Source organism: Bombyx mori, chromosome 25 (assembly GCF_030269925.1).
Source record: "Bombyx mori chromosome 25, ASM3026992v2".
Lineage (NCBI taxonomy): Eukaryota > Metazoa > Arthropoda > Insecta > Lepidoptera > Bombycidae > Bombyx > Bombyx mori.
This window is the reverse complement of record NC_085131.1, coordinates 10,319,199-10,344,857: the sequence shown is the minus strand read 5'-3', so window position 1 is coordinate 10,344,857 and position 25,659 is coordinate 10,319,199. Positions and strand designations below refer to the sequence as shown.

The 25,659-nt window shown below is 37.9% G+C and overlaps 1 protein-coding gene, 1 long non-coding RNA gene and 1 other non-coding gene across 3 annotated transcripts; 2 read left to right on the top strand and 1 right to left on the bottom strand.

The window, feature by feature from the left end:
• Positions 1 to 14,065: 14,065 nt before the first annotated feature.
• On the bottom strand, positions 14,066 to 18,869 carry LOC134201451 (uncharacterized). Its single transcript, XM_062676219.1, has 2 exons — positions 18,340 to 18,869; positions 14,066 to 14,613 (listed from the first exon to the last, which is right to left on the bottom strand). Exons 1-2 carry the CDS (start codon positions 18,867 to 18,869, stop codon positions 14,244 to 14,246), a joined length of 900 nt encoding a protein of 299 aa, XP_062532203.1. The 3' UTR covers positions 14,066 to 14,243.
• Positions 18,870 to 22,056: 3,187 nt separating this feature from the next.
• On the top strand, positions 22,057 to 25,398 carry LOC134201457 (uncharacterized). Its single transcript, XR_009976745.1, has 2 exons — positions 22,057 to 22,096; positions 23,953 to 25,398. It is a non-coding gene; the product is annotated as an uncharacterized LOC134201457 (long non-coding RNA).
• Mir2848 (microRNA mir-2848) lies at positions 22,808 to 22,905 on the top strand. The gene has a single exon (NR_107460.1). It is a non-coding gene; the product is annotated as a microRNA mir-2848 (primary transcript).
• Positions 25,399 to 25,659: the final 261 nt, after the last annotated feature.

Below are 25,659 nucleotides of genomic sequence, written 5' to 3'. Positions count from 1 at the left end.
CGGATCCATCAGATCCAATAACCTTTGCATTAGATGCCTTCAGCTCTAATACTAGGGGCAGGCTTAGGGACCCCGGTAACCGTACTCGTCGAACTCGACAAAGAGGTCGACGTGCAACCTAACCCATGCATCAGCCCGCTGAGTTTCTCGCCGGATCTTCTCAGCGGGTCGCGATTCCGATCCGGTAGTAGATTCATTCGCGAAACAATTGCTCTTGAGTTGTTAGGTCTCCTTCGGAGGCGCTCGGGCAGTTGTTAGCAAATCCCACCCCTCTTGGCTGAGCCTTTGCTCGCCCACCTGTCCTGGTGAAACTGGAAAGGCCTTCGGGCCACCAGTAAACTTTCAATCATAAAAAAAATAAAAAAAAAAAAAAAAAAAAAAAACGACTAAGCACGACAAAGTGGTGAATTTGTACACAATGATCCTTAGAACTATACGACAAAATAACAGGATAACGAAAACTAATCTAATTTATTATTTAAGTAAATAATTTTACTCACAATATATTATACATTAAACAATTATACTACTTAACCTACTATTAATGTGGAGGATGTCCTATTGAATATATACCTAATATACTAGCTGAGTCCCGCGATGCTACCCGCGGTACGACAATAACCGTGACTCCACGGGGCGAAACTAGTCTAAAAAATGTAGCCTAAGTTACTTCTTATATCATCAGCTACCTATATCAGTGAAAGTCTCGTCAAAATCGGTCTAGCCGCTCCAGAGATTAGCCGGAACAAACCGACGAATAGAGTGACCGACAAACAGACAGACGGACAAAAATAAAAAAGAAATTATTTTGGTATATGTACTGTGGTATACATACTTACGCATCTAGAAAAAAGTAGTTATTTTATTATTACAACCATACATCCCAATTTTATTTATTTGTATAGATAATATGCTATATTGAAATAATATTATATAATTACGTATGCGTAATATCCAGCAGGCTGTTTTTGACGCCAAGCTTGCCGATGATATTCTTGTAAAAGTTTACGCTCCGTTTAGGTAAGTCGCCTAAATCATTAGAAAAAAAAACTATTTCTGCTTTAATTTCCAGCTATAATAGGTATATAAGGAATGATAAAAAGACAAATTGAAGTCCCACGAAATTACACCTTAAGCTAAGGCTTAAGTTTTTGCATGCGATTATGATCGAAAATTTCATTAAAATTTGTTTAATAGAGACTAAATTCAAAACTACATAAATTACGCTCATCATTTTGCTTTCCCTCAGCGTGTACTTATGTAAATCAATAGATCCAACTAAAACTAGTGTGAGTGCGGACCCTCCAAGACCCGAATTACGTAAATTAATCAACACACAAACACCCTACAAACACACATGTACATAATATATGAACGCCACTAAAATTTTACAATGCTACTTAAAGTTTAGAAGTGACTTCATCTCGATCGTATTTCTAGCACTCTTTTGTGTGAGTGAAGTAAAAACTGAAAATATCTTCCTCTACTCTCTTTAAAATAGGTACAAAAAATGAAGTAATTTTTTCTTTTGCATTTAACTACGATGGATGATTATTCAATTTCAGTTTCTGGTCCGTAACAACACTATTGTTTTTTTTTAGAATGTAATTTATACTAGTAATAGTGTTGCGTCTAATAAAAGACATGGTAACACTATTTTTAAATTTGAATTTGATTGAATATGATAGCCGTATTTTAATACTACTGGAACTCCCACCTCCGGTTGCAACGCGGGGCGGGCATTCCAAATTCGAATTCCATGGACACCAGGAGTACAACGACCACGTTTACCTGTCTAAAGCAAAAAAGATATATTTCTCTCGGCGAGATTTGCTTTTATACACCTAATAACTAATTATAGGCTATAGATGTTTGGAACATACTTTTAACAGACAAATAATGTTGCAGCAGCAATGTTTTCTGTAGTGGTTACAATAGCAAAGTAGACAGTAAAAGTATTAAACAAATATAAATGCTAAAAAATAAATAAACTAGAAGGTACTAACTAGGTTTTATTGGTGGTAGGACCTCTTGTGAGTCCACGCGGGTAGGTACCACCGTCTTACCTATTTCTGCCGTGAAGCAGTAATGTGTTTCGGTTTGAAGGGTGGGGCAGCCGTTGTAACTATACTTGAGACCTTAGAACTTATATCTCAAGGTGGGTGGCGCATTTACGTTGTGGATGTCTATGGGCTCCAGTAACCACTTAACACAAGGTGGGCTGTGAGCTCGTCCACCCATCTAAGCAATAAAAAAAAAGGTATATTTGAATTTGGGACGTTAAAAATATTGTTGGACTTGTAGGTACGTTTCTATGTCATTGACATTTCCAGTATCATTATACTTAGATCAATGTTACTTTTATAACCTTCTGAATACAAACACACGCACTCACACAGACGCGTGTAACGTCTAGAGATAAGAGCTAAGCGGGTCGCGAAAGGATACAGCAATAATGAATCCGGGAGTCACAATTAAAGAGGGGAAGTGCGTACGGATGATCTTAGAGGAGTCATCTGAGGGTGGGGACATGGGGAGATCGTAAACGATTCACGTACAGACTTGTAGGATTTCAAATTGTGTCTCATTAAACAAGCTTTTTGTGCATTGTACGAACACAATTTGAACCGGTTCAGCGAAAAATTAAATACTAATATTTTTTAGAATAAACCACTTTTGATTCAATTCGTAATTTTGTGTGTCTGTTCGATATCTGGGAAACATTGACATTGTACTTCATTATAAGTTGATTTATTTCCATAGATACTTCAGTGTTTTTTTCGCGCTTAATGGTAACACCAAGTTCTAAAAAGTTACTTTTGACACCTGATATCAAGCTCTATTATTGTGTATGTAACACGCGCTATCGATTTTCTGTGTTATTTCAATGTAAAAGAATAAAAATCGATATTCCTATTTTTTCTTTCTTTTTTCCAAATTATAATTTTTTCTTTAATATCAAAAAAGATAAAACACATCCTAAATAAAATTCACAACAACAATCGTCTTCTTTTTGCTCTTACCGCAGTATGTGAGGTCATCTCTGCACTCATATCCTTCTCTTGCATATCCTGATTCACACAGTACATTCAAGACTTTTTAATTCTCGAAATTCTCCACAACACTGTTTTATTTATTTTCCTAAGTCTTTGTTGCTAGCCTAAAGGGCTATTCCTGCTACGAAAAACGAATAGGTGAGCTCACGGGTAGAGAGAATTTGCTAACACTAGCCCTAGCAAGAGCAGTGCTTCGCAGAATCTACTACCGGATCGGAATTGTGACCCACTGTGAAGATCCAGCAAGAAACTCAGTAGGTTCTGTTTATAGGCTAGTTCACATGCCAAATTCTTCTTTGTGTTCGACGAGTTCAATGAGGATGATGACCAATGCTTGAAGAGCCTAAGAGCACCGAGAGCCGAAAGCGACGGCAGCTTTGCATTTTCCCGTCACCTGGGTGGAATATGTAATTAGCGGCGGTCACGGCAAACGGATCATCGTGTCGCGCCACTGTACAGAAGTAGCGTTCTGACGCTACCTTAAGATACTTAACGGCTCGGTATCGGTTCTAAATTTAGATCGTCATGAAGATCGACATTCTTCACGTACTACGGTGTTCCGCCGGCTATCCTGTAGAAGTTGGATTGGATAAGCTGGAGAGATGTGGCTTATGTGCACGCGTGTCGCGTGAGCGAACCCTACACTTTCATAGGTCATGACGGAACTTATGCAAGTTTTGTAGAATGTCACCTTACTCCGAAGGGATAATTTAATTCACTTATAGGCCATGGGCTTGAATCGACCGAGTAGGATACACGGCTCGGTCTCGTTCTGTCTTAATGTGGCTACCGAATGTCAAGGATGACCCCCTAGGTACTTGGCCTTCAAGGCGCACGGTATAAGCTGGCCAAAGATTTTGATGGCAGGAATGGATTTACTCTTTACCATCAGCAGTATCGGGAGGGCGACCCCTTATGAACAGTATGGCACTATTGTGTAGGAAGATCACGATGTACCTGGTGGTAATGATTTCCGGGATCCGGAAATATCATAAGATCCAAGCTTAAATTGTATAATAACTGTTCTACTTCTAATCTGAACACACTCCTTCGAGGCAAATAGTGAAATATTGATACATACCTGTGCAGACTTGCTAAACAACTTGGCGCCAGTAAACGACTATGGACAGAGGAATGATCGCGAAGAGATGAAATAACTCGTATTCATTCATATAAACACGAATGATCGGGCAACACTGCGGGCGGCAAAATCCTGTGCATCTTTTGATCTCAGATGTGTCAGTTCAGTGAGCAGCGCCGTCTCCAATGAACCGTGCTTCGTTGGCTGGTGGCATCTGTATTACTGTGGCAATACTACACACACTACAGACTCACAGAGGAAATCCACAAAGAAGATTCGATCTAACAACAGCCAGTATTATCTTATTAATACGTGAAGCAAAAACTTTGTACCCCTTTTTACGAAAATTGCGGGGACGGAGGAGTATGAAATTTTCCACACTTATAGAGAATATAGAGAAGAAGTGCACAATGTTATTTTTTTTTAAATAATGCCTAAAAATACATTAAACCATTAAAGAAAACATTACATACACTAACATGTAATTGACACACAGATACACGCATATATACTCTTTTGTTTATTGTTAAACTCTATATATTAATACGTGAAGCAAAAACTTTGTACCCTTTTTACGAAAATGGCGCGGACGGAGGAGTATGAAATTATCCACACTTATAGAGAATATAGAGAAGGAGTGCACAATGCTATTTATTTTATTTAATGCCCAAAAATACATTAAACCAATAAAGAAAACATTACACGCACTAACATGTATTTGACACACACACACAAATACACGCTTTTGTATATTGTAAAAATCTGTGGTCAAGTTATGAATAGATTAATATTGATTTCTTTAATATTGTTTGTCTATAGTGTAGCCTTAGTGAAATCTGTGGTTATAGAAGTAGTCTTTGACAACAGAACCATAATAACGTTCAAACTTATAATTTCAATTAATTATAGTCGAATTTCGACTACTGCGGGGCCACTAGTCGACATTAAATCCTCGAGGTCTTTGAATCGTGACCATTTGAATTTCAGTTGTGTAATGTTGACATACCTTATCTTAGAATAAGATTTTTCATTTAAACAATAACAATAATTAAATAGAATACAGGAAAATAATTAGTACATTTATTTTACGTTAATTATAAAGGGTAGCACGAAAGTTAGATTAATGATGTTAGGAGCTGACCAGGGTACGGGTCCTTGTGAGTAAGGATTCACATGAAAATTTTAAATTAAATTTTGAAAACATCGTAATTAATTCACATACATAGTTCATTCTACAACTGAATGGCTTACGTTCATTTTGAAAATGTACGTGTAAATTGTAAACGATACGATATATTCTTTTTTATTTTTTTATTTTATTGCTTAGATGGGTGGACGGGCTCACAGCCTACCTGATGTTAAGTGGCTACTGGAGCCCATAGACATCTACAACGTAAATGCGCCACCCACCCCGAGATCTAAGGTATCAAGTGTAGTTGCAACGGCTGCTCCACCCTTCAAACCGAAACACATTACTGCTTCACGGCAGAAATAGGCAGGGCGGTGGTCCCCACCCGCGCGGACTCACAAGAGGTCTTACCACCAGTCAATGTAAATGGCTATAAATTTTTCTTTGGTTTTTGGAAGACGGGGACATGTTTAAAACGACTTTTACGGTTTAATTGGTGGTCATGGACGACATTCGTCCACAACGACATTTAGCCCACTGAGTTTCTCGCCGGATCTTCTCAGTGGGTCGCGTTTCCGATCCGGTGGTAGATTCTGCGAAGCACGGCTCTTGCTAGGGTTCGTGTTAGCAACGTCGTCAGGTTTGAGCCCCGTGAGCTCACCTACTAGTTACGGTTACGCTGGAATAGCCTTTCAAGGCTACCAGCTTAGGTAGGAAAAAAAAAGCATACAGAAACTATAAAGTAATCGTATGGTGGAAAATCATAGCAATAAAAAACACTAGATTGAACTGTAAAAGTAATTTTATTCATAATCATATTAACAATAATAATGTATTAACTATTTCTAAAAGCTTTGTATACATACGTGTGACAAAATACTTAAAGGATATATTCAGTTTTTTGCCTCTATTGAATTGTACACAAATTTTATCTGTGCTTTTTGTTACATAAGCCAAAATGTATGAAAAATGCATGAAAAAAAATATCTTAATAGATAAACTCATATTACGGTCAAACGAAAATATTTAAAATAATGCCATTTGACAGAGTCGAGTGTTTTTTATCAGTTAATCAAAATTATGTAAACAATTAAAGAAAACATATTAAGAACCATTTTTTTTTGGTATTTTTAACAGTTATTGTACGAGATCTTAGTAAATATGTAGGTTAAAAATAAATCATGAATTACATAACTTTCGAAAACATTATGAACTAAAACATCTTCAGTGTTATACAGGGTGGCCCATAAGTCCTTTGATATGAAAAAAAAAATATTAAAATAAAACTAATTACATTATGAATTAAATTTTTATTTACATAAAAAGCTTAAAAAACGGGAATAATTTTTTGAAAATAACATCTCCTAAATGTAATCCGTTGCGATCACGGCACTCTTGCAAACGACGTCTAAAATTGTCGATGACTGCGCGGCACGTCACTGCTGAAATGCTTGTCATTTCTCTGCGGATGTTTTCTTTTAGGGCCTCAATTGACCGCGGGTTTGTATCGTATACTTTAGCCTTAAGGTAGCCCCACAAAAAAAAATCCATCGGGGTCAGATCTGGACTACGTGGAGGCCAGGAAATGTCTCCTCTCTTAGAGATAACTTTGCCAGGAAAAAGTTGACGGATAACGGGCATAGCAGTGTTAGAGGTGTGAGAAGTGGCCCCATCCTGTTGAAACCACGTCCTGGCATTAAAGCCTGAAAAGTTTTGCAATTCTGGTATGAAAAACTCTTCGATCATAGCCACATATCGCTCCGACGTAACAGTAACTGCGCGCCCTCTGCCATCCTCAAAGAAGTAAGGCCCTAGGATACCATGGGCTGACATAGCGGCCCAAACAGTCACTTTCGGACTATGTAAGGGCTTCTGATGCTTAAGTTTTGGATTGATGGGGCTCCAATAGCGGCAATTTTGTTTACTAACATGCCCGTTAAGATGGAAATGAGCCTCGTCAGAGAACATTATGTTATTGAAGGAAGTAAACCGATTCAACATTTCATTCGCATAATTTTGTCTTTGAATACCGTCAGTTTCCTTTAATTCTTGAACCAACTGAATTTTGTAAGGGTGCATATGTAAATCTTTCTTCAAAATCCGTTGTAACGATGTCCTGGATACGTTTAATGCTCTGGCGCGCTTACGAGTTGACTGTGTCGGATTTTCGCGAATAGACTGTGTCACTGTGTCTATGTTTTGTTCCGTACGTGACGTCCTTGGGCGACCCAACCGCGGTTTATCTAACGTCGAACCGGTCTCCTCGAACTTAGCAACCCAGTTCTTAATCGTTTGAAGAGTTGGAGTGTCGTCAAAGTTGTGTAAACCTTTGTGTTCTCGAAATTTGCGCCGCGCAACGGTTGCCGAATTGTCGTTTTTATAAAACTCGCGCACACAAAACGCACGGTCCGCTCCGGTAAAACGCTCCATCGCGACTAAATTCCCAGAAACCGAAGTTACTCCCCCCGCTTCCCCTGCACCGCTCACGCGCGCCCTGTTCGTTTTATTCAAATTTTACTTTTCAAAGGACTTATGGGCCACCCTGTATAACAGTGTGTTCATGGAATAAATCTGTCACGACATATTTATAAGGAATCTAAAGAAAAATCTCAGACCGGTATCCAATTTATCGCGAGTCCGCACAGTTCCTATTGAGGTCCGTGGTAAAGTGTGGACGATCTAACTTCTCCTTACACACCCACACATGAGCGAAGACCCACACACACCGCGAGCGTCACACTGACGCCGCGGGCTGCTACGACCAGTCCACGTGGGATTAGATTCGTTAACTTACACACCATTTTCCATTACGGGCACTGTGTTAAATTGTATATGAGGCTACAACATTATCACCGGCACAGATCGACACCGTGTCGAACAGTGAAAACATTAGAAAACACAAAGATATATTTATGTACTTTACGTTCAAGTATTAGATATTTAGTTTTAGGAAAGTACTCCTCTGGGTAGCGTTTTGTTGACATTAAAATCATTAGTCACAATGGAAATAGAATTTAGTGCTTAATTATTACGATGTTAGGAAACTTTTCAGACGGCTAGTTTCCATGGTGGAAGTTATGTCCTTGTGATAATTTAATTTTGTGTGTTCTCGTCGTGTGCTCCGTGCTTTACGTGAGAATTCAAATATCTCAATAATGAATCAGTAAAATAGTAAAAATTCTAATGTTATTGTTACTTTATGAAATGGCTAGTCATAAAACTTATGCTCATCATTGAAATGCTACATCCAATCAAGTTTGACTGTAACAGATCTCAACGAAGAATACCCAAGCTTTTGTATCAACAAAAGCTTGGGTATTCTATATGTATGTATGGTTCGCTTTTTGAAAGAAAAAAAACTTGCTTGAATTAAAATAAAGTGACCTTAACATATTGATGTGTTGTACCTTTAGTGCTAAATATACACACGCAGAACCAGAATTCGTTAACGAGGATTCGATAAAAAGAGTTTAAAGTATGCGAGTTATAAATATTATTTCTTAAGATTCGGTTTTCTGTAGCTTCCTCTAGCTCTTTTTCTTTATTTTTTATTTATCTATTGGCTCTTTGGGACGAGTCTACCTGGTGTTAAGCGGTTACCGGAGCCCATAGACATCTACAACGTAAATGCGCCACCCACCTTGAAATATAAGTTCTAAGGTCTCAGTATAGTTAAAACGGCTGCCCCACCCTTCATAGCGAAACACATTACTACTTCACGGCAGAAATAGGCAGGGCGGTGGCACCTACCCGTGCGGACTTACAAGAGGTCCTTCCACCAGTAAGCTCGGCAAAATGTACTCGCAAAACCAAAATGCCGACAAATGCAAATATATAAATTCCTTTTTGTTTTCTAAATATAAATTCAATTAACTACATTGTTTAATTAAAAACTACTTCATTTACATCATCGTCGTTTATAAATAAATTAACTCATAAATATATACTTGTGTGGGTGTACCGCATACACACATACCAGATATTTTGTCGACTTGAAGTGATCCGCCTTCATCGCCACCCCGGAGTGAATTCAAGCAAACCGTTGCAGTATACTAGAAAATTTTAGATATAATTCTTTTTTTTTTGTAATGCTATAAGGCTAGTAAAGTGCGTAAATCTTATACCTTTGAGCGAGCAATTCTTGTATATATGTATATAATCTGAATCTCGGAAACGGCTCCAACGATTTTCATAAAATTTAGTATACAGGGGATTTCGGGGGCGATAAATCGATCTAGCTACGATTTATTTTCAGAAAATGTGGTTTTATTCGTGTTTTCAATAATCAACTTTAACGATAATCAACTTTATGACTCTTTCCGACATCTATTGGCGAATAATAATACTATTTTTCTTAATTGAGGGCAACTGACCGCTTTAAAGACAAAACAAGAAAGCGTTATCAAAAAAAAAAAAACGAGCAATGCTCTGTCATCATATAGTAAGTATAAATTGTAGTGTGCACTCCAATTTTATAAAAATATTTAATAACAATATCAGATACGTACAATTCAACAACAACCCCAAAAAAGACAATGGAGAACTTTTACTTAAATTTATTTGAATAAATGTAATTAATTTGACATACAGAAAGTTAAGAGAACTATTATATTTAAACTCTTTGAACTTTTTAATAATCTCATATTATAAAATTCAGTCCACATAATAACTCTTAAAAGAAACCGTGAGAATACTCAAAAATCTTCGAAAACATGCAAATCGAATGATTCAACAAAGGCCCACCGTTACTTTTCCAATTATTACACAAATATATTTTAATATAAACAGGAATAATTCGCTGCTGGACCGGTTACCGTGAGATCGACCGGTCAGAGATCAAAGATTGACAAAAGGGCATCTTTTGATTCCCATGGAGTCGCGCTCGACCTTGAATGACCCATGACTTGACCGTTGATCCTTGTACTAGATCAATTTTGAATTAATGAGCTATCGGGGAATTCTATGAAAAGATATGAATGTCTGATCTTTGAGATCGAGATGTTAAGGGTTAGGTTATAGGATGCATGTTTTTTCTTTTACCGTCGATTAATATATTTTTATTTTAACATAAATTGTCAAGTAGCAATGCAAATGAGATCTGCATAGAAGGAGCTTTTTAGAACTTAAGATGGACAATAGACAATTAACGCAATTTTATTTAAGCAAATTAGTGTTATCACTTTTCAGTTTAAGCTTTGTTAGCTAGTAATTAATTTGAGTTATTTAAATGAGCTTTTCTCGTTCTAATGTGTTTTTCAATAATTTCAAATGCACCCAGCCATATCTGGTATGTCACTAGCCGACTACGAACCTGTAATTTGATGCGCACGTCAAAACGTGTTCTATATATTTTATGTTATACTAGATGACCCGGCAGACTTCGTAGTGCCTCAATCGATAAATAAAAGACCTAAGCTTTTGTATAAAATAAACTTAAAACAAACAAAGGAATCCGTCTGAGAGGGGACACATCAAAAGGAAAACAAAATTGTTATTTAGTTATTTATATTTATATTCCGAGAATTTTCATATTTATCTACCATTTCAACTTTCTCTGGACTTCCACAAATAATTCAAGACCAAAATTAGCCAAATCGGTCCAGCCGCTCTCGAGTTTTAGCGAGACTAACGAACAGCAATTCATTTTTATATACGTATATAGAAGAAGACAATTTTTGTATTTATCTGTTTTCTACAGTGGTACTGCATTTCTCCGCGCCCGCCCACATTCGTTCGCGACTACGTCCCAAACTACACTCACACTCCGACGTATTTACGCTTCGTCCAAAACTTATCACCCTGGATATATCTATTCATACATCAGTACATAGCTTTGTAAGCGTACTATTTTATAGTTGAACATTTTCGAATATTTATTTAGGTTTTCGCCAATCAGAGACATAATAAACACTACTTTTATGCTTAAATTATTGATCAGTCAGCAAAATACTTAATCATTGTCGACAAAAAATACGTTAGTCGCTTCCGTAACTACGATAAGTGTAACGTATTCAAAGAGTCGAAAATAATAATAAAAAAATCAGATTAAAAGGTGAAAGCAGTTTTAATTAAATTTAATAGAATTAAATTGACGGCATGTTGATCATAAATATGTATAGTTGAAACCTTACAGAAGCTGTATGTGAGTGATCTGTATCTGATCTGTATTCCGTGTTACGTCATCCGGGGCCAAAGTCAGGGAGCTAACTCTAAAATATTGATTTATTTCATAACGATTTCGACAACGGCGACCTACGCATGTAGGTATTTCTGATGACGAAAGGCATATAAAGTAACCGAACCACAAAATATTACACCTGGAGCCCATAGACATAAACCATATTAATGCCGCCACCCATCTTGAGAACTATGAGTCGTCGTGGCCTAAAGGATAAGACGCCCGGTGCATTCGAAATCAAGCAATGCAACCATGTTCGAATCCCGCAAGAAGGTATCATTTTTTTAAATAATTATTTTATTGTCCGTGTAGGCAGACGAGCATTCGACCCACCTGATGGTGAGTGGTTACCGTCACTCATGGACGTTAGCAGTGCCAGGGGCGTTGCCTATCAAAAATGAAATATGTACGTATTTAACAAAATTAAATGTTTACGATTGACTTCCACGGTGAAGGAATTTAACATCGTGTAATAAAAATCAAACCCATAAAAAATATTATTTGCGTAATTACTGGTTGTTAGGACATCTGGCGAGTCCGCTCGGGTAGGTACCACCACACTGCCTATTTCTACCGCGAAGTTTGGGTTTCAGTTTGAAGAGCGGGGCAGCAGTTGTACTCCTAAAACTGAGATTTTAGAACTCTTGTCTCAAGGTGGATGGCGACATGTGCTCCGATAATCGTTTAACACCAGATGGGTTGTGAGCTCGTCCGCCTATCTAAGCAATAAAATAATTTAAAATAAGACATGAGTTCGAAGCCTGAGGTCTTACAGTACAACGGGCAGAAATGGGCAAGGCAGTGGGCAAGTAGGTAACCCGTGCGGGCTCACAAAACGCCCTACCTACGTCTACGTCCTAAAATATTTCTACGACCCGCTGAAATCGAAGAAAATCCTATATCTATTTGTCTCATTTCCGAAAATCGATAATGAAGGGAAGTCAAGAGGGGGATCGATGTTACTCTAATCTCGTTAAACTTAGGCTCCCTCTGTAATCGGTTTCGTGATATATCTATTAATATTCATGAGAAATTTGAGTATAGATGATTGAACATGCTTTAGCGGGTGGTTTTCGGTTTTCGAACTACGAAATGCTATCACACATTTTTTGGGTGTTCATAGGGATGTAACACTGAATGGTTAGATACCACAGTAAAACTAAAAGTAGGTACCACAGCCCTACCCGTTTCATTCGCGTTTCAGTAACATTTTTCGGTGTCTGAAGACTAGCCCGATCGTCACTCAATTTTATCATTGAGATATCGATTACATGAATTACGTTTTTATTTTGAGAGGAAGTATTACTGGTGGCCCGGAGGCTTTTCCAGCTTAACCACGATAGCCGGGCGAGCAAAGACTCAGCCAGGAGGGAAAGGATTTGCTAAAAGCCACCGAGCGCCTCCAGAGGAGAACCTAACAACTCAAGGACAGCTACTTTGCGAATGAATTTAAATTTTGTTATCTTTTTTCCAATTTAATTTATACGACATCCAATGACAGTTTTATGTATTTTTTTAATCAGGCAATTTGGTTATTTTGTACATTTTATCATGTAATTATTTTCAATCGTGCTAACAATAATTGACTATTACTTTTTAGCATCTTTGTACATTTGAAACTTCACAACTTTGTGAACTTTTGATGATATCATTTAGTTAAAGCTGTACATTCCATATTGAGCTACTCTTACTTAGAAATGCTCTTGCTTGATTCTGAAAACTCATACTAAATACTAACAATTAACTAAACCAATTAAGATATTAGCTCCAATCTTGTTTGTTCCTTTTAGGGCTGGCGAATGAACTCAAACAAGCAGAATGGCAGTACGTATCTACTGCGCGGGAAGACAGAAAACTTAGAATCAAACTGGTGCCACAGTAGTCAGAATCGCTAGTCATGAGACGGCGCAGTGATGAACATGGAAGGTGGCAACATCATCATCCCACAGACGTCCGCTGATGGACATAGAACGCAGTCCCCTCTCAAGAACTTTTCGGTTCTAGCAGTCATTTCTAGAAGATGTTGACCTTTTCAGCTGCAAGGTAAAGAAGTCTAGATTAGGTAATAACAATTCATAAATTTTTACTCAGGCAGAATTTTAAAGGTTGTTTTTAATGTTGAATTATACAGGTTCCACAGAAGATGCGGTAGGCAGCGGCTTGGCTCTGCCCCTGGCATTGCTGAAGTCCATGGGCGACGGTAACCACTCACCGTCAGGTGGGCCGTATGCTCGTCTGTCTACAAGGGCAAAAAAAAAAGACAATTGACACAAAATTGCCTATTCATTATCTGAACACAGAAACGAATCTACGCGCCCTGTAAGTACAATGGTAAGAGTGGTGTAATCATTAAAGAAATTTCAAATAATGTCTTCAAATCTAAAATCAAAACACTAAAATCATTTGTTTAAACGAATACCGGTACAACAAAGATCCATAACACATCCGTCGCTTCGGACGTCACTGCCTAAAATACAGCTGAGTCAACACAGCGCTTTGTTTGAGCCTCCATGTAAATAATACCGTACTAATTTCTTTCAACCAGATATATCAAAACTAACGAATACGTAGTGAATAGTAGGTGTTTTATGTGTAGATTCTTTTAATGAAATTACTGGTTCTCTCAATGAAGTTACTATAATGACTATAATGATTATTACAAATTCCCGTGGCCAAAATTGGTTTTGTGTTGCCAATTTATGCGCGGGCGCTTATCTTGTCCTTGGAGAAGTGACCGGCGGCCGCGCTCCCAGCCGCGAGCCGAAACCTCCCTCCCCGCGCCTCTCCACTGAGGGACGGCTAGCAATGTGCCGGAACATCCTCCGGGGCGTTGGAAGCTGTCGCTTCCAATGAATACGCTGCTGGATCCAGTAATGGACATAAATACCGAGTGCCACGCCGGTACGTGCCCGTAGTAGTCCGGACGTCCGCCGCCCGAGCAACTCCGTCCTCTCCCGGGAACAGAGCAGTGATTCGTCCCACCTTCCAGTGCATGGGAGGAGCGTTTTCTTCTTTTAGGAGTACCAAGTCCCCCAATTGCAGCGATGTGCCAGGAGTTCGCCATTTTTGTCGGGCTTGCAATTGTGTTATGTACTCCAGCATCCACCGCTTCCAAAACAGTCGACGCAGGAACTCTAGGCGTAGAAATCTGTCCCTGGTTCTGTAGGTTCTGTCCGCAAAGTTTTCATTAGGATATGAATTTAATGGTCTGCCTATCAAAAAGTGCCCAGGGGTAAGAGGCTGTAGGTCATTTGGACTTGAGGATAAAGGACAGAGGGGCCGACTGTTTAAGATCGCCTCAATTTGACTAAATAGCGTAGCCAGTTCTTCGAAAGTTAAATGAGTCTGTCCCAACATGCGCTTGAGATGATATTTTGCCGATTTAACGCATGCTTCAACAAGACCACCGAAATGTGGGGAGTAAGCCGGCTGAAAGTTAAATTTTATTCCTTCTCCGGAAGAAAAAGCCTCTACTTCGTCAGCACCGGTATTCAAAAAGTCACCTATCTCTCTTGCGGCTCCGACAAAATTACGACCATTGTCGCAAAATAATTCATGGGGCTTTCCTCTGCGAGAGATAAAACGGCGTAAAGCTAAAATGAATGCGTCCTTAGACAGCTCGCTTACAGCTTCCAAATGTAAGCATTTATACTTAAGGCATACGAATAAGCAAAGATAACATTTTGTAATTTTACATCCTCTTCCTTTTCTGTCGGTAATTAAATATGGTCCAGCAAAATCGACAGCTGCACTAACAAAGGGAAAACCGGGATTGACTCGCTGTTCTGGTAATGAACCCATGATAGGATTAAATGTCTTACCACTAATTCTCCTACATTTAACACATTGTCTCGTTGTGGTGCGAGCTAGATCTCGACCAGCAATGGGCCAAATGGATTCTCTAACGGTATATAGCAATAGCTGTGGCCCAGCATGTAGAAGACGCAAGTGCTCTTGTTGAAACAGTAATTTAGTAAGCCAATGTTTGGCGTGAAGCAGCATTTGGTGACGTTTTTCAAAATTATAAGAGGATAAAGTTAAACGTCCACCTACTCTTAGAATGCCTTCACTGTCCAGAAATGGATTCAGTGATATTAAAGAATTTTTTGAGTTAAGAACTCCTTTGGAGCGTAGAAGGTTTATTTCCTTTGAGAAACTATCAGCTTGAGCCAAATAAACGAGTTTTCTAAAGGAACGGGCTAGTTCTTCAGGCTGTAAAATACCTACTTTCTTATTGCGTGGGTTTCTACAATTATAAACAAATCGCTGCATGTAGGCGAATGTACGTTGCAAGAATTTCAATTTCGAATATTTGCTAAAATCGATAATTAGTGGTTGTTTGTTATTTTCATCGACGCCTTTATTTGTTGTGCTAACATGAACTTTAGTTTCTGGCAATTCATTTATGTTAACATTTCTCGAATCGTAGGATGGCCACCCAGACTCGTTCTGACTTAAAAAGGTAGGGCCCGTCCACCATATATCTAAAGTATCATTTTTAATTGTATCTACGCCGCGTGAAGCTAGATCAGCAGGGTTGAGGTGAGTGGGAACATGACGCCATTCCGAGTCGTTTGTTAGCTCTAAAATCATTGCGACTCTATTAGCAACAAAGGTTTTTAATTTGTCGTACCTTGCACCTAACCATGCTAAAGCTATCGATGAGTCAGTCCAGTATACCTTACGAGCGATTACACAGCGCAGGGCGTGTACCACAGCGTCTGCGAGCTGCGCGCCCAACAAACAAGCACACAGTTCCAAACGCGGGATTGTCGTGGGTTTAACACTGGCTACCCTGGCCTTAGCGCTTAAAAGCCTAACAGTGACGTCACCTTGTGCATTTGTAGATTTTAAGTAGATGCAAGCAGCATAAGCCGCCTGTGAAGCATCACAAAAACAATGCAATTCAATATGACTAGGTTCCTTACATAAAACATGCCTAGGAATGCGTAATAAATGAAGATGCTTCATGTTTTCAATGAACAATAGCCATGACTGCCTGATTTCTTGGGGTGCTGGTTCGTCCCAGTCAACCTTTTCAATCCATAATTTTTGTATTAATATTTTAGGTTTGATTGTAAAAATACTTAATATTCCAAGAGGATCAAAAACTTTACATGATTCAGATAATATAGAACGCTTAGTAATTTTGGCATTGCTGCGATAATTTGTAGGAAAATGTATTATATCGCTTCTAGGATCCCAACCTACACCCAGCGTGTGAGATGATGAGCTAATAATAAGATTTTTCTGAGTATTTTCATTATTTTCCAAAAGTGACGATAAATTTGAACGGTATTTCCTTAAATTAAAACACCCGGCAGCGAGAGCACTTTCAACAGATTTTTTTATATAGATTAACTCGTGTTTGCTATCACTTCCGGTCAGCAAGTCATCGACTACAAAATCGTTTTGAATAATTTTTTTAATCTTATTATCGCTGCATTCCTCGCCAAGCTGCCACAAACAACGAGTGCTTAAAAAGCTTGAACTTGTTAAGCCGTACGTGACGGTGTTAAGTCTAAATGATTTTATTGGCTCTGTATTGTTATCGCGCCATAAAATCATTTGCAGGTCCCGATCACTCTCTTGCACCTTAATCATTCTATACATTTTTTCTACGTCGCCTGACAGTACATAAGTATACTGACGAAACCTGATTAAGATATTAAATAAAGAATCTTGAATATGTGGACCTGCAACTTGTAAATCATTTAACGAATAACCAGAAGTGGTTTTAGAACTTCCATTAAAAACTACGCGTAACTTCGTTGATTCACTAGTAGGGCGAAAAATTGGGTGATGAGGAATAAAGAATGATTGCTCAGGAATTAATTTACTAGACTCTGATAAATGGCCCAAATCTTTATATTCTTTTATAAAATGTGAGTACATTTGTGTTAGATTAGCGTCTCGTGTTAACCTTTTCTCTAAGGATAAAAATTGTTTTTTAGCAAAATTATATGAATTCCCTAAGCATTCTGGTTCTGCCAGTAGAGGGAGCTTCACATGGAAACGTCCATCCTCATCACGGTATGTATGGTTTTTAAAATGATTTTCACACTCAATTTCGTCGGCAGTTAATATATTTTTCTTTGTAGGAATTTTCTCTAATTCCCAAAATTTTTTTAAATCATTGTGCAGTGAATCATTGGACACAGTATCCTTGTCTGAATTAAATGACACATGATTACATTGTACGCTATTAATATTACTAGTTTTTTTTGGTACAAAAGGTCCGGACAATATCCAACCCAATTTTGATTTTAGTGCGGTGGGTTGATTTGGACCAAAATCTAATCTATCAGATTCAATTAAATGCCAAAATAAGTCAGCACCTATGAGCATATCTACTGGTGCAGAGTGATTAAAATTAGGATCGGCTAACTTAATGTTACTAGGCAAGCTACATATTGATGCATCGAATGTACTGTTAGGCAAATTACTTGAAATTTGAGGTAGCACAAAACAAGAAATATCTGCTTCAAAATCGGTTTGCTTTGACCTCAACTTTAAAGAACAACGTTGCATAGTATTAGATAAAGGCTGATTACCTACACCTACAATAGCGAGCCTGGATGGCTGAGGAGTCAAGTTTAATTCATTTTTTACCTTACTGGTTATTAAAGATGTTTGACTCCCGCTGTCTAGCAGCGCTCGAATTATTAGACGCTTATTTGAGCTTGAATTATAAACTTCTATTAACGCTGTCGAAAGCAATACATGGTTGTTCACTGAGACTGACATACTCATGACATTGTCATCATGATCCCCCTCAACCTCATTTTCTGCTGTAGTTATGATCGCGTGTGTGTCGGAAGTACTTGCAGCCTGAGAACCACCCTTGTGCAACAGAGAATTATGTCGCTGTTTACAAGAAGAACAAGGGCGTAACCTGCATTGACGAGAAGAGTGACCTTTGCGCAGACAGTTGAAGCACAGCTTCAACCGCACCACATCGGCGATACGCTCGTCAACCGGCTTTCCAAGGAACGAATCACAGTCGTACAGGCGATGGCTGCCGTTGCACAGAACACACGCCACAGAAGAAGACGCAGGCGAGGCTGAAATTGCAAAGGATTTTGCATGAGACCTTTCAAATTTATGAAAAGATGAATTTGTTTCTCCTTTAAAAGTATTGGCTTGTCGTTCGGGCTTATTATTATGACGTATGGATTCTAGAACATCCGAACGGCCTTTTAAAAACTGAAAGAAGTCATTTAAGGAGGGACTTTCACTAAAAGTATTTTTAAATTCTTCCCATTTAGCACTAGTGGGACTGTCGAGCTTGGCTGAGACCAAATGTATGACTAAAGAATCCCATGTATCGGTTTTTTCACCCAAAGTCTTTAACGCACGTAAATTTTTTGAAACATTGTCAATCAGGTACCTTAAGCTCTTTGCTGAATCGCGTTGCTGTTGCATGTTACATAACGCATGCAAATGATGGCTTTTGAGATGCTTGATGTTATTATACCTCTCGCAAAGAAGCTCCCATGCCACTTTATAGTTGGCCGAGCTAATTTCCAGGTTGCTGATAACGCGAGAGGCCTCCCCTTCAAGATAAGAATTTAAATAATAAAACTTATGTATTGGTTCAATTTTGTTGTTTTGATCAATGAGAGAACAAAATGAGTCTCGAAATTCCAACCATTTAAAGTAGCTGCCGTCGAAATTTGAAATCTTTATGACGGGTAGTTTAAATCCCATGGAATTGTGATTATTATTACAATTATTGGAATGAGAACTGCATTCAGAATGATGAGATCCAGATGGCGCATTTTTTTCTAAGATACACTTCGTTTTTGCAATAAGTAAAGAAAAGTCAGACTCAATATTTTCTCTAATATCCAATTCACCATCTAGGTCCTCTGAATTTAAGGTCTCAATCTGCGCTTGAATGTCATCGAAAATTGTGAGCATATCTCGGAAGCGTTCAAACCTTTGTTCGATTAAATAATAATCGCTTCGCGAGATTGACGTCTCTTCAGTAAATGCATTCAAAAAATTCTTATATTTGGTGACACGACCCTTAACTGAGCTACGTTTATTGTTTAAATCTTTTAAATCGCTATTTATATTGATTTGTGGTGCGTTTAATGAAAGCGCACTCCCTAAAGGGGATTTAGTATCAGATTCACCGCCCCTAAACATATTTAGTTACTTATATAACAGAACTGAACCAAAACAATATAAAAAATATGTATATAAAAAAAGTTTAATAATAGATTTAAAGCATACAGACAGGCAGGGACTGGGCACTTCCTGGCTAAGCTGTGGCTGCGGCGCGTAGACTTCGCTGACCGGCGGGCTTCAAGCTGGATAATATGCCGTCCTTATTGAGATCCTTCCGTCTGCACTCCAAATTGCATAGCGCGATGTCTGGAACCTTCTATTGCGTCGAGCGGCGATCATACGCTCCGTGCGTAAAGGTCACGCAGCGGTCGTAGCGGGTCCGAGGTCCGTGCGCTTTGCTTAGCGTTTCGATATCGTTAATCACGTCGGGGTCACCAATGTTTTATGTGTAGATTCTTTTAATGAAATTACTGGTTCTCTCAATGAAGTTACTATAATGACTATAATGATTATTACAAATTCCCGTGGCCAAAATTGGTTTTGTGTTGCCAATTTATGCGCGGGCGCTTATCTTGTCCTTGGAGAAGTGACCGGCGGCCGCGCTCCCAGCCGCGAGCCGAAACCTCCCTCCCCGCGCCTCTCCACTGAGGGACGGCTAGCAATGTGCCGGAACAGTAGGTATAAACAATTTGATGTATATTATTTAAAAATGGTGAATTCATAAAATGTATTATTATCGCCTAATAAGTATATTTGGTTATTTTTCTTTGAAGACAAAATAGTTTACGGCCTGATGGTGAGTTGATAATTGCTCGTAAACTTGGACAAATCAGACTGGTTATGGAAATAGCAAAGCTTATCGATGACTCTTTTCAAACCTTGTAAGAATAAGTTACAGCGAACTTAATTGCACTATCTATTTTAAATATTGGCGAAGCCCAAAGCCTACACCTATTTAACTTGAGGTAAACTTGATCGAAGAGGTAAACGCATGCTTTTTTATTCTTTTTGTTTCTATTGCTTAGGTGTTTGGACGAGCTCACAGCCCATATGGTATTAAGTGGTTACCGGAGCCCATAGGCATCTACAACGTAAATGCCGCCACCTACCTTGAGACATGAGTTCTAAGGTCCTCGTTTTTTTTTTCAGTACAACGGCTGCCCCACCCTTCAAACCGAAACACGTAACTGCTCACGGCAGAAATATGCAATGGGTCGCGATTCCGATCCGGTGGTAGATTCTGCGACGCACTGCTCTTGCTAGGGCCAGTGTTAGCAACACTCCGGTTTGAGCACCGTGAGCTCACCTACGACGATATAATCTTACGATTCGGACTATACTTAATGAAGGAAGTGATCGCTTTACACTGAGCACTTTATCCATACTTTCCCCCCTAAAGTGTCAAACTATACAATCCTAAAGCCGAAGCGCATGATAATTGTTAGCGCCGGAAAATTCCGCAGCACACCTTATAACATTATTTAAACTAAAGCTCATAATAAATACCCCAACGTTTTGTATTTCTCGCTACAAATATATACATATATACTAATCCGGAAAAACATGTTTTTCCAATCACTCTGACCATCCGATTCCAATAAAATCAAAGAGAAAAATCACCGCGAGTCCGTCGCGTCGATCACTCATGATTATTTCGTAAACGCATTGTCGCGACGAGGGTGGTGTAAGAACTAGGAACCGAAATAGTTGTGGGATGATTCGGATGAAAATGTAACGACCTAGAGATGAGTCTGGAAATGTTCCTTAGCAATTGCTCTTTGATAGTAACCTTATCTATAACACATCCGTAGACTCTAGCTTAATATTTGAATGTGTATTTGATTCTACTTTAAATTGTCGATCTCCGATTGTGTTTCCGCGAATCGCAGATAATGCAATGTAAATATATAATATACAATTATATGGAATATTAGAGAATTAATTAACAATAAAATACTTAATTGCGTTTTCTGTAATATGTATAATAAGAAAACAACATTTAAAGCCTTTAATCACTTTTTAAGTCAATACTTTAAACAGTCTTAATATTCTGCAAAACTAAACTACTCTCTTCACTGAATGACAGACAGGTAAGTGACTCCGTCTAAGAAAAATCTTTTTTACAACTAAAGAGTTTTAAAGGTTTTAAGTGGTGAAGACTTTTCTTTACATACATATTATTTAAAAAAATAAAGCTACTTATTTAGTTTATTCAGCTAGGTTTATTCTCGCGTTTATTATATAAATTTTATAATAAAATTCTTACGTTTCGAATAATCTACAAATTTGATGGTCACTGTCGACTGAGGTGTTTGTTATTTGTCGACATTTGAATATCGTACTGACTACCATCTAATTTTGTATAGCCAAAAGAATTAACAGTATATATATATATATATATGTATTTAAATCATATTTTTAATGTTTAATGAATAAAAAACTTTTACACTTTCCAGATATTTAAAGATATGTAGTTTTAACAATTAATTTACGTCATATTTCAGATAACGGTGAACTAAAGATTATTTTTGATGAAGATTATTGATTGTTGGCTTACAAACTACAAAAAAGTGCATGTAAGTATTTAAAGATACATTTATTATGTGAATTTTTATTAAAGAACTTATTTAATTTTTTGTTCATATTCTTTAGTGAGTAAATGACAAATTCATCCACGCGTGACATTATTTTGTTAATGGGAAAAATGGTGCGTCTGGTCACCTATTGGTTACTGGAACTTATGGATATCGTAGAAGACTAATTGGGATAACAGCTATTCTATTTGTTAAAAAGAAATGTTTGCATGTTAAGGCATGCATAAGGACCGTTTCGCGCCCATTCACGATATTACCGGTTTACTAATTAGGCTTTTTTTTTTACTGGTGGTAGGACCTCTTGTGAGTCCGCGCGGGTAATTACCACCACCCTGCCTATTTCTGCCGTGAAGCAGTAATGCGTTACAGTTTGAAGGGTGGGGCAGCCGTTGTAACTGTACTGAGACATTAGAACTCATATCTCAAGGTGGATAGCGCATTTACGTTGTAGATGTCTATGGGCTCCGGTAGCCAATTAACACCAGGTGGGCTGTGAGCTCTTTCACCCATCTATGCAATAAGAATAAATAAATAAAAATTACACGGCTCACTTTTGTTCCTCGTTTATATTGTTATTGAGTCCTTCTTAATATACGCGCCAGTTTTAAATCTTTTTTAATGCTTAGACGATTTGAAAGAGCTCGGAGCTGGTGTTAAGTGGTTACGGGTGCCCATAGGCATCAACAACGTAAATGCCGCTACCAACCTTGAGATATGAGTAAATGGCTGCCCTACCCTTCAAACCGGAACGCATTACTGCTTCGCGGCAGAAATAGGCAAAGTGGTGGTACCTACCCGTGCGGGCTCCTAAGACGTCTCACCGCCAGTTTACTTCAGAGTTAAAATTGTATTAGCAACCACGATTTGTACCTAAATGTATCCGCGTCAATGAATACAAGCAAACCCGACGTCTTAAGCACGTTTCCAAAATGTATTACATATTTCATTATTATTATTTTATTGCTTAGATGGGTGGACGGGCTCACAGTCCACCTGGTGTAAAGTGGTTACTGGAGCCCATGGACATCTACAACGTAAATGCGCCACCCCCCTTGAGATATAAGTTCTAAGATCTCAGTATAGTTACAACGGCTGCCCCACCCTTCAAACCGAAACGCATTACTGCTTCACGGCAGAAACAGGCAGGGTGGTGGTACCTACCCGCGCGGACTCACAAGAGGTCCTACCACCAGTAATGTAATTCAATGAAAATGTAGGCAGCCCTACCTATTGTATCGTTCGATTCTAGTCGAAGTCAATTTCTTGGCGTGTGAAAAACACTTTATATTCCGAGGCTGAATGTAACTTGTCCTAGTCTCGTACGTGTTTCCGTATCCGTAACACAAGAATAAATCCTTGAGGGCGTTTGAATGTTTTTATTCTTATTTTAATTACGATATTGTTTTTTTTTTATAATTTTTGTTCAAAATTCAGAATATTTATTGTAATTTCGTGCAGATGTTTCAATAATGACCAGTTAGAATATAAATAAATAAATCAACCCGCATACCTGTAATGCAACGGGTAACAAAGAATATCTATACTAATATATAAATCTACAGTGTTTTTACGGATGTTCCGTTATAACTACTGAACCATGCATCCGATTGACTTGAAACTTGGTATCCATGTAAAAAATACATGTACTTAATGGATAGGCTAATATTTATATGAGTGTTAGACTCCATACAGCAGTTGCGGGGGCATTAATGATGAGAATATTTGTGGGGGTGAGAAATAATAATGTTAATTTTAAATGCCCAGCGAAGCGGACGGGTACAGTTAGTTTTCTAATAATTTTAAATATAGTTTAAAAATTTTGGTTAATTTATTTACAGATATCACTGTCGGCACTTTGAAGTTGACCCAACGAGGACATACTGAACGTAAGCATTCCCTCCTGTAAAGCTTCGAAAGCTTCATGCTTATGCTTCGGCGCTTAACGACTTATCTTATCGTATTTATAAAGCATATCATATCAAAATCGAATCACGGATAGATAAGATCTTTAAACAATATTTATTTATTTAATTTTATGCACAAGAGTACAGTAGCAGATTTCGTGAAAAAGGCATTATCTATCAACCGTGGATGATGTAAAAAGTTCAATGTTAGGTGTATATATTTTTGAGAAAAAAAAATTTATAATAAAATATTATACACATAAAAAAAACACACACACACATACATACAACGCCCTACATTATGCAATACAATTTACAGTTGGTATGTGTGTGTCAGAAACGTCCATGAATATTAGCTTAGGAGACAACCCAGTTCATCGCTAGGTTGTCGTAATTCTCCAGGTCTCGTTTGAGTAAAGATATATCATAGCGCTCCGGAAACACCGCTGAGGAAAGTTCTAGAGCAAGAAAGAGAAAAAATTCAGAGCCGTGAAAATATTGTGGATTGGTTCGACATTTGGGACATTGGGTCGGATTCGATCGACATTGGTTCCAGATAGTTACAATGTACCTTGATCCGTTGGTAAATTGTACGGTGAAAATGAACCCTCTCTCTCATCTCAAGGCTCTCATTAGAACTCATTAGATAAAGTTGCTCAAATATCTGGATGGATTTTAGCACACGCCTGCACTTTATATCACGTTTACCAGTGGAAAGTTGGCCTATATTTTTCCCTGGTTTAACATAACCATACAGAATGATACATCGAAATAACAATATCCATAAAGAATTTCGTTAAAATCGGTTCTTAGACTTGGCGTAGGTACGTATTACGCAACACAGACATAATCACTTTCATATTAATAACATTAATAGATATATCATAACTTCTAGCAGTGTAAAAGTGAATTTCAAAAATGTTTTATTATAAATGATGGTAATGGTTGTTTATTGGTAAAATTCGATTTTAATGAAATTAAATTAAAACCTCCTCTATTTGTGGAAGCATCCTGAAAATCGATTAACTAGTTCCAGAGATGTGTGCGAACAAAGAAACGCAAATAATTATATACATGATTGTGTTATTTTCTGTTACTTTTCTTAAGTTATCGATCATCCATTTACTAAGTATTTTTAATGTACAGACATACCGAGTTCCATTGTTTTATTATATGTGTTGTCATTTTTAGAGTAATACCTTTCAAGTTATTGTTTTAATTATTGTAGTCGAATCCTAAGAAAATCGATTATTCCAAAAGATCGATGTGACAGCTTGCTTCTAATGTCAGTAGGTATTGAATTTTCTTCGAGAATGAAAACACTTATTGTGTTATCGCACCATATGTATTAATCTGAAATTTGTATAATAAAAATATTAATTACATTGTTGTTTTATTACCTGTCCGTTTTGGATTGTAAGATCCGGCTTCGCAATCGCAGAGCTTCGCGAGCTTTCATGATTCAAACGAGATTAAGCTGTGAATTTCTTTCGTATGATCGCTTTTTGTTTTTAAAATAATAATGTTATTAAATCGACCGATATATGACCGTTTACATTACATTAATTGCTCACAGTTGACTAGTTCATTCTTCTTCTTCTTCTTCTCCTTTGTCGTTTCCTCATTACTGAGGGTCGTGAC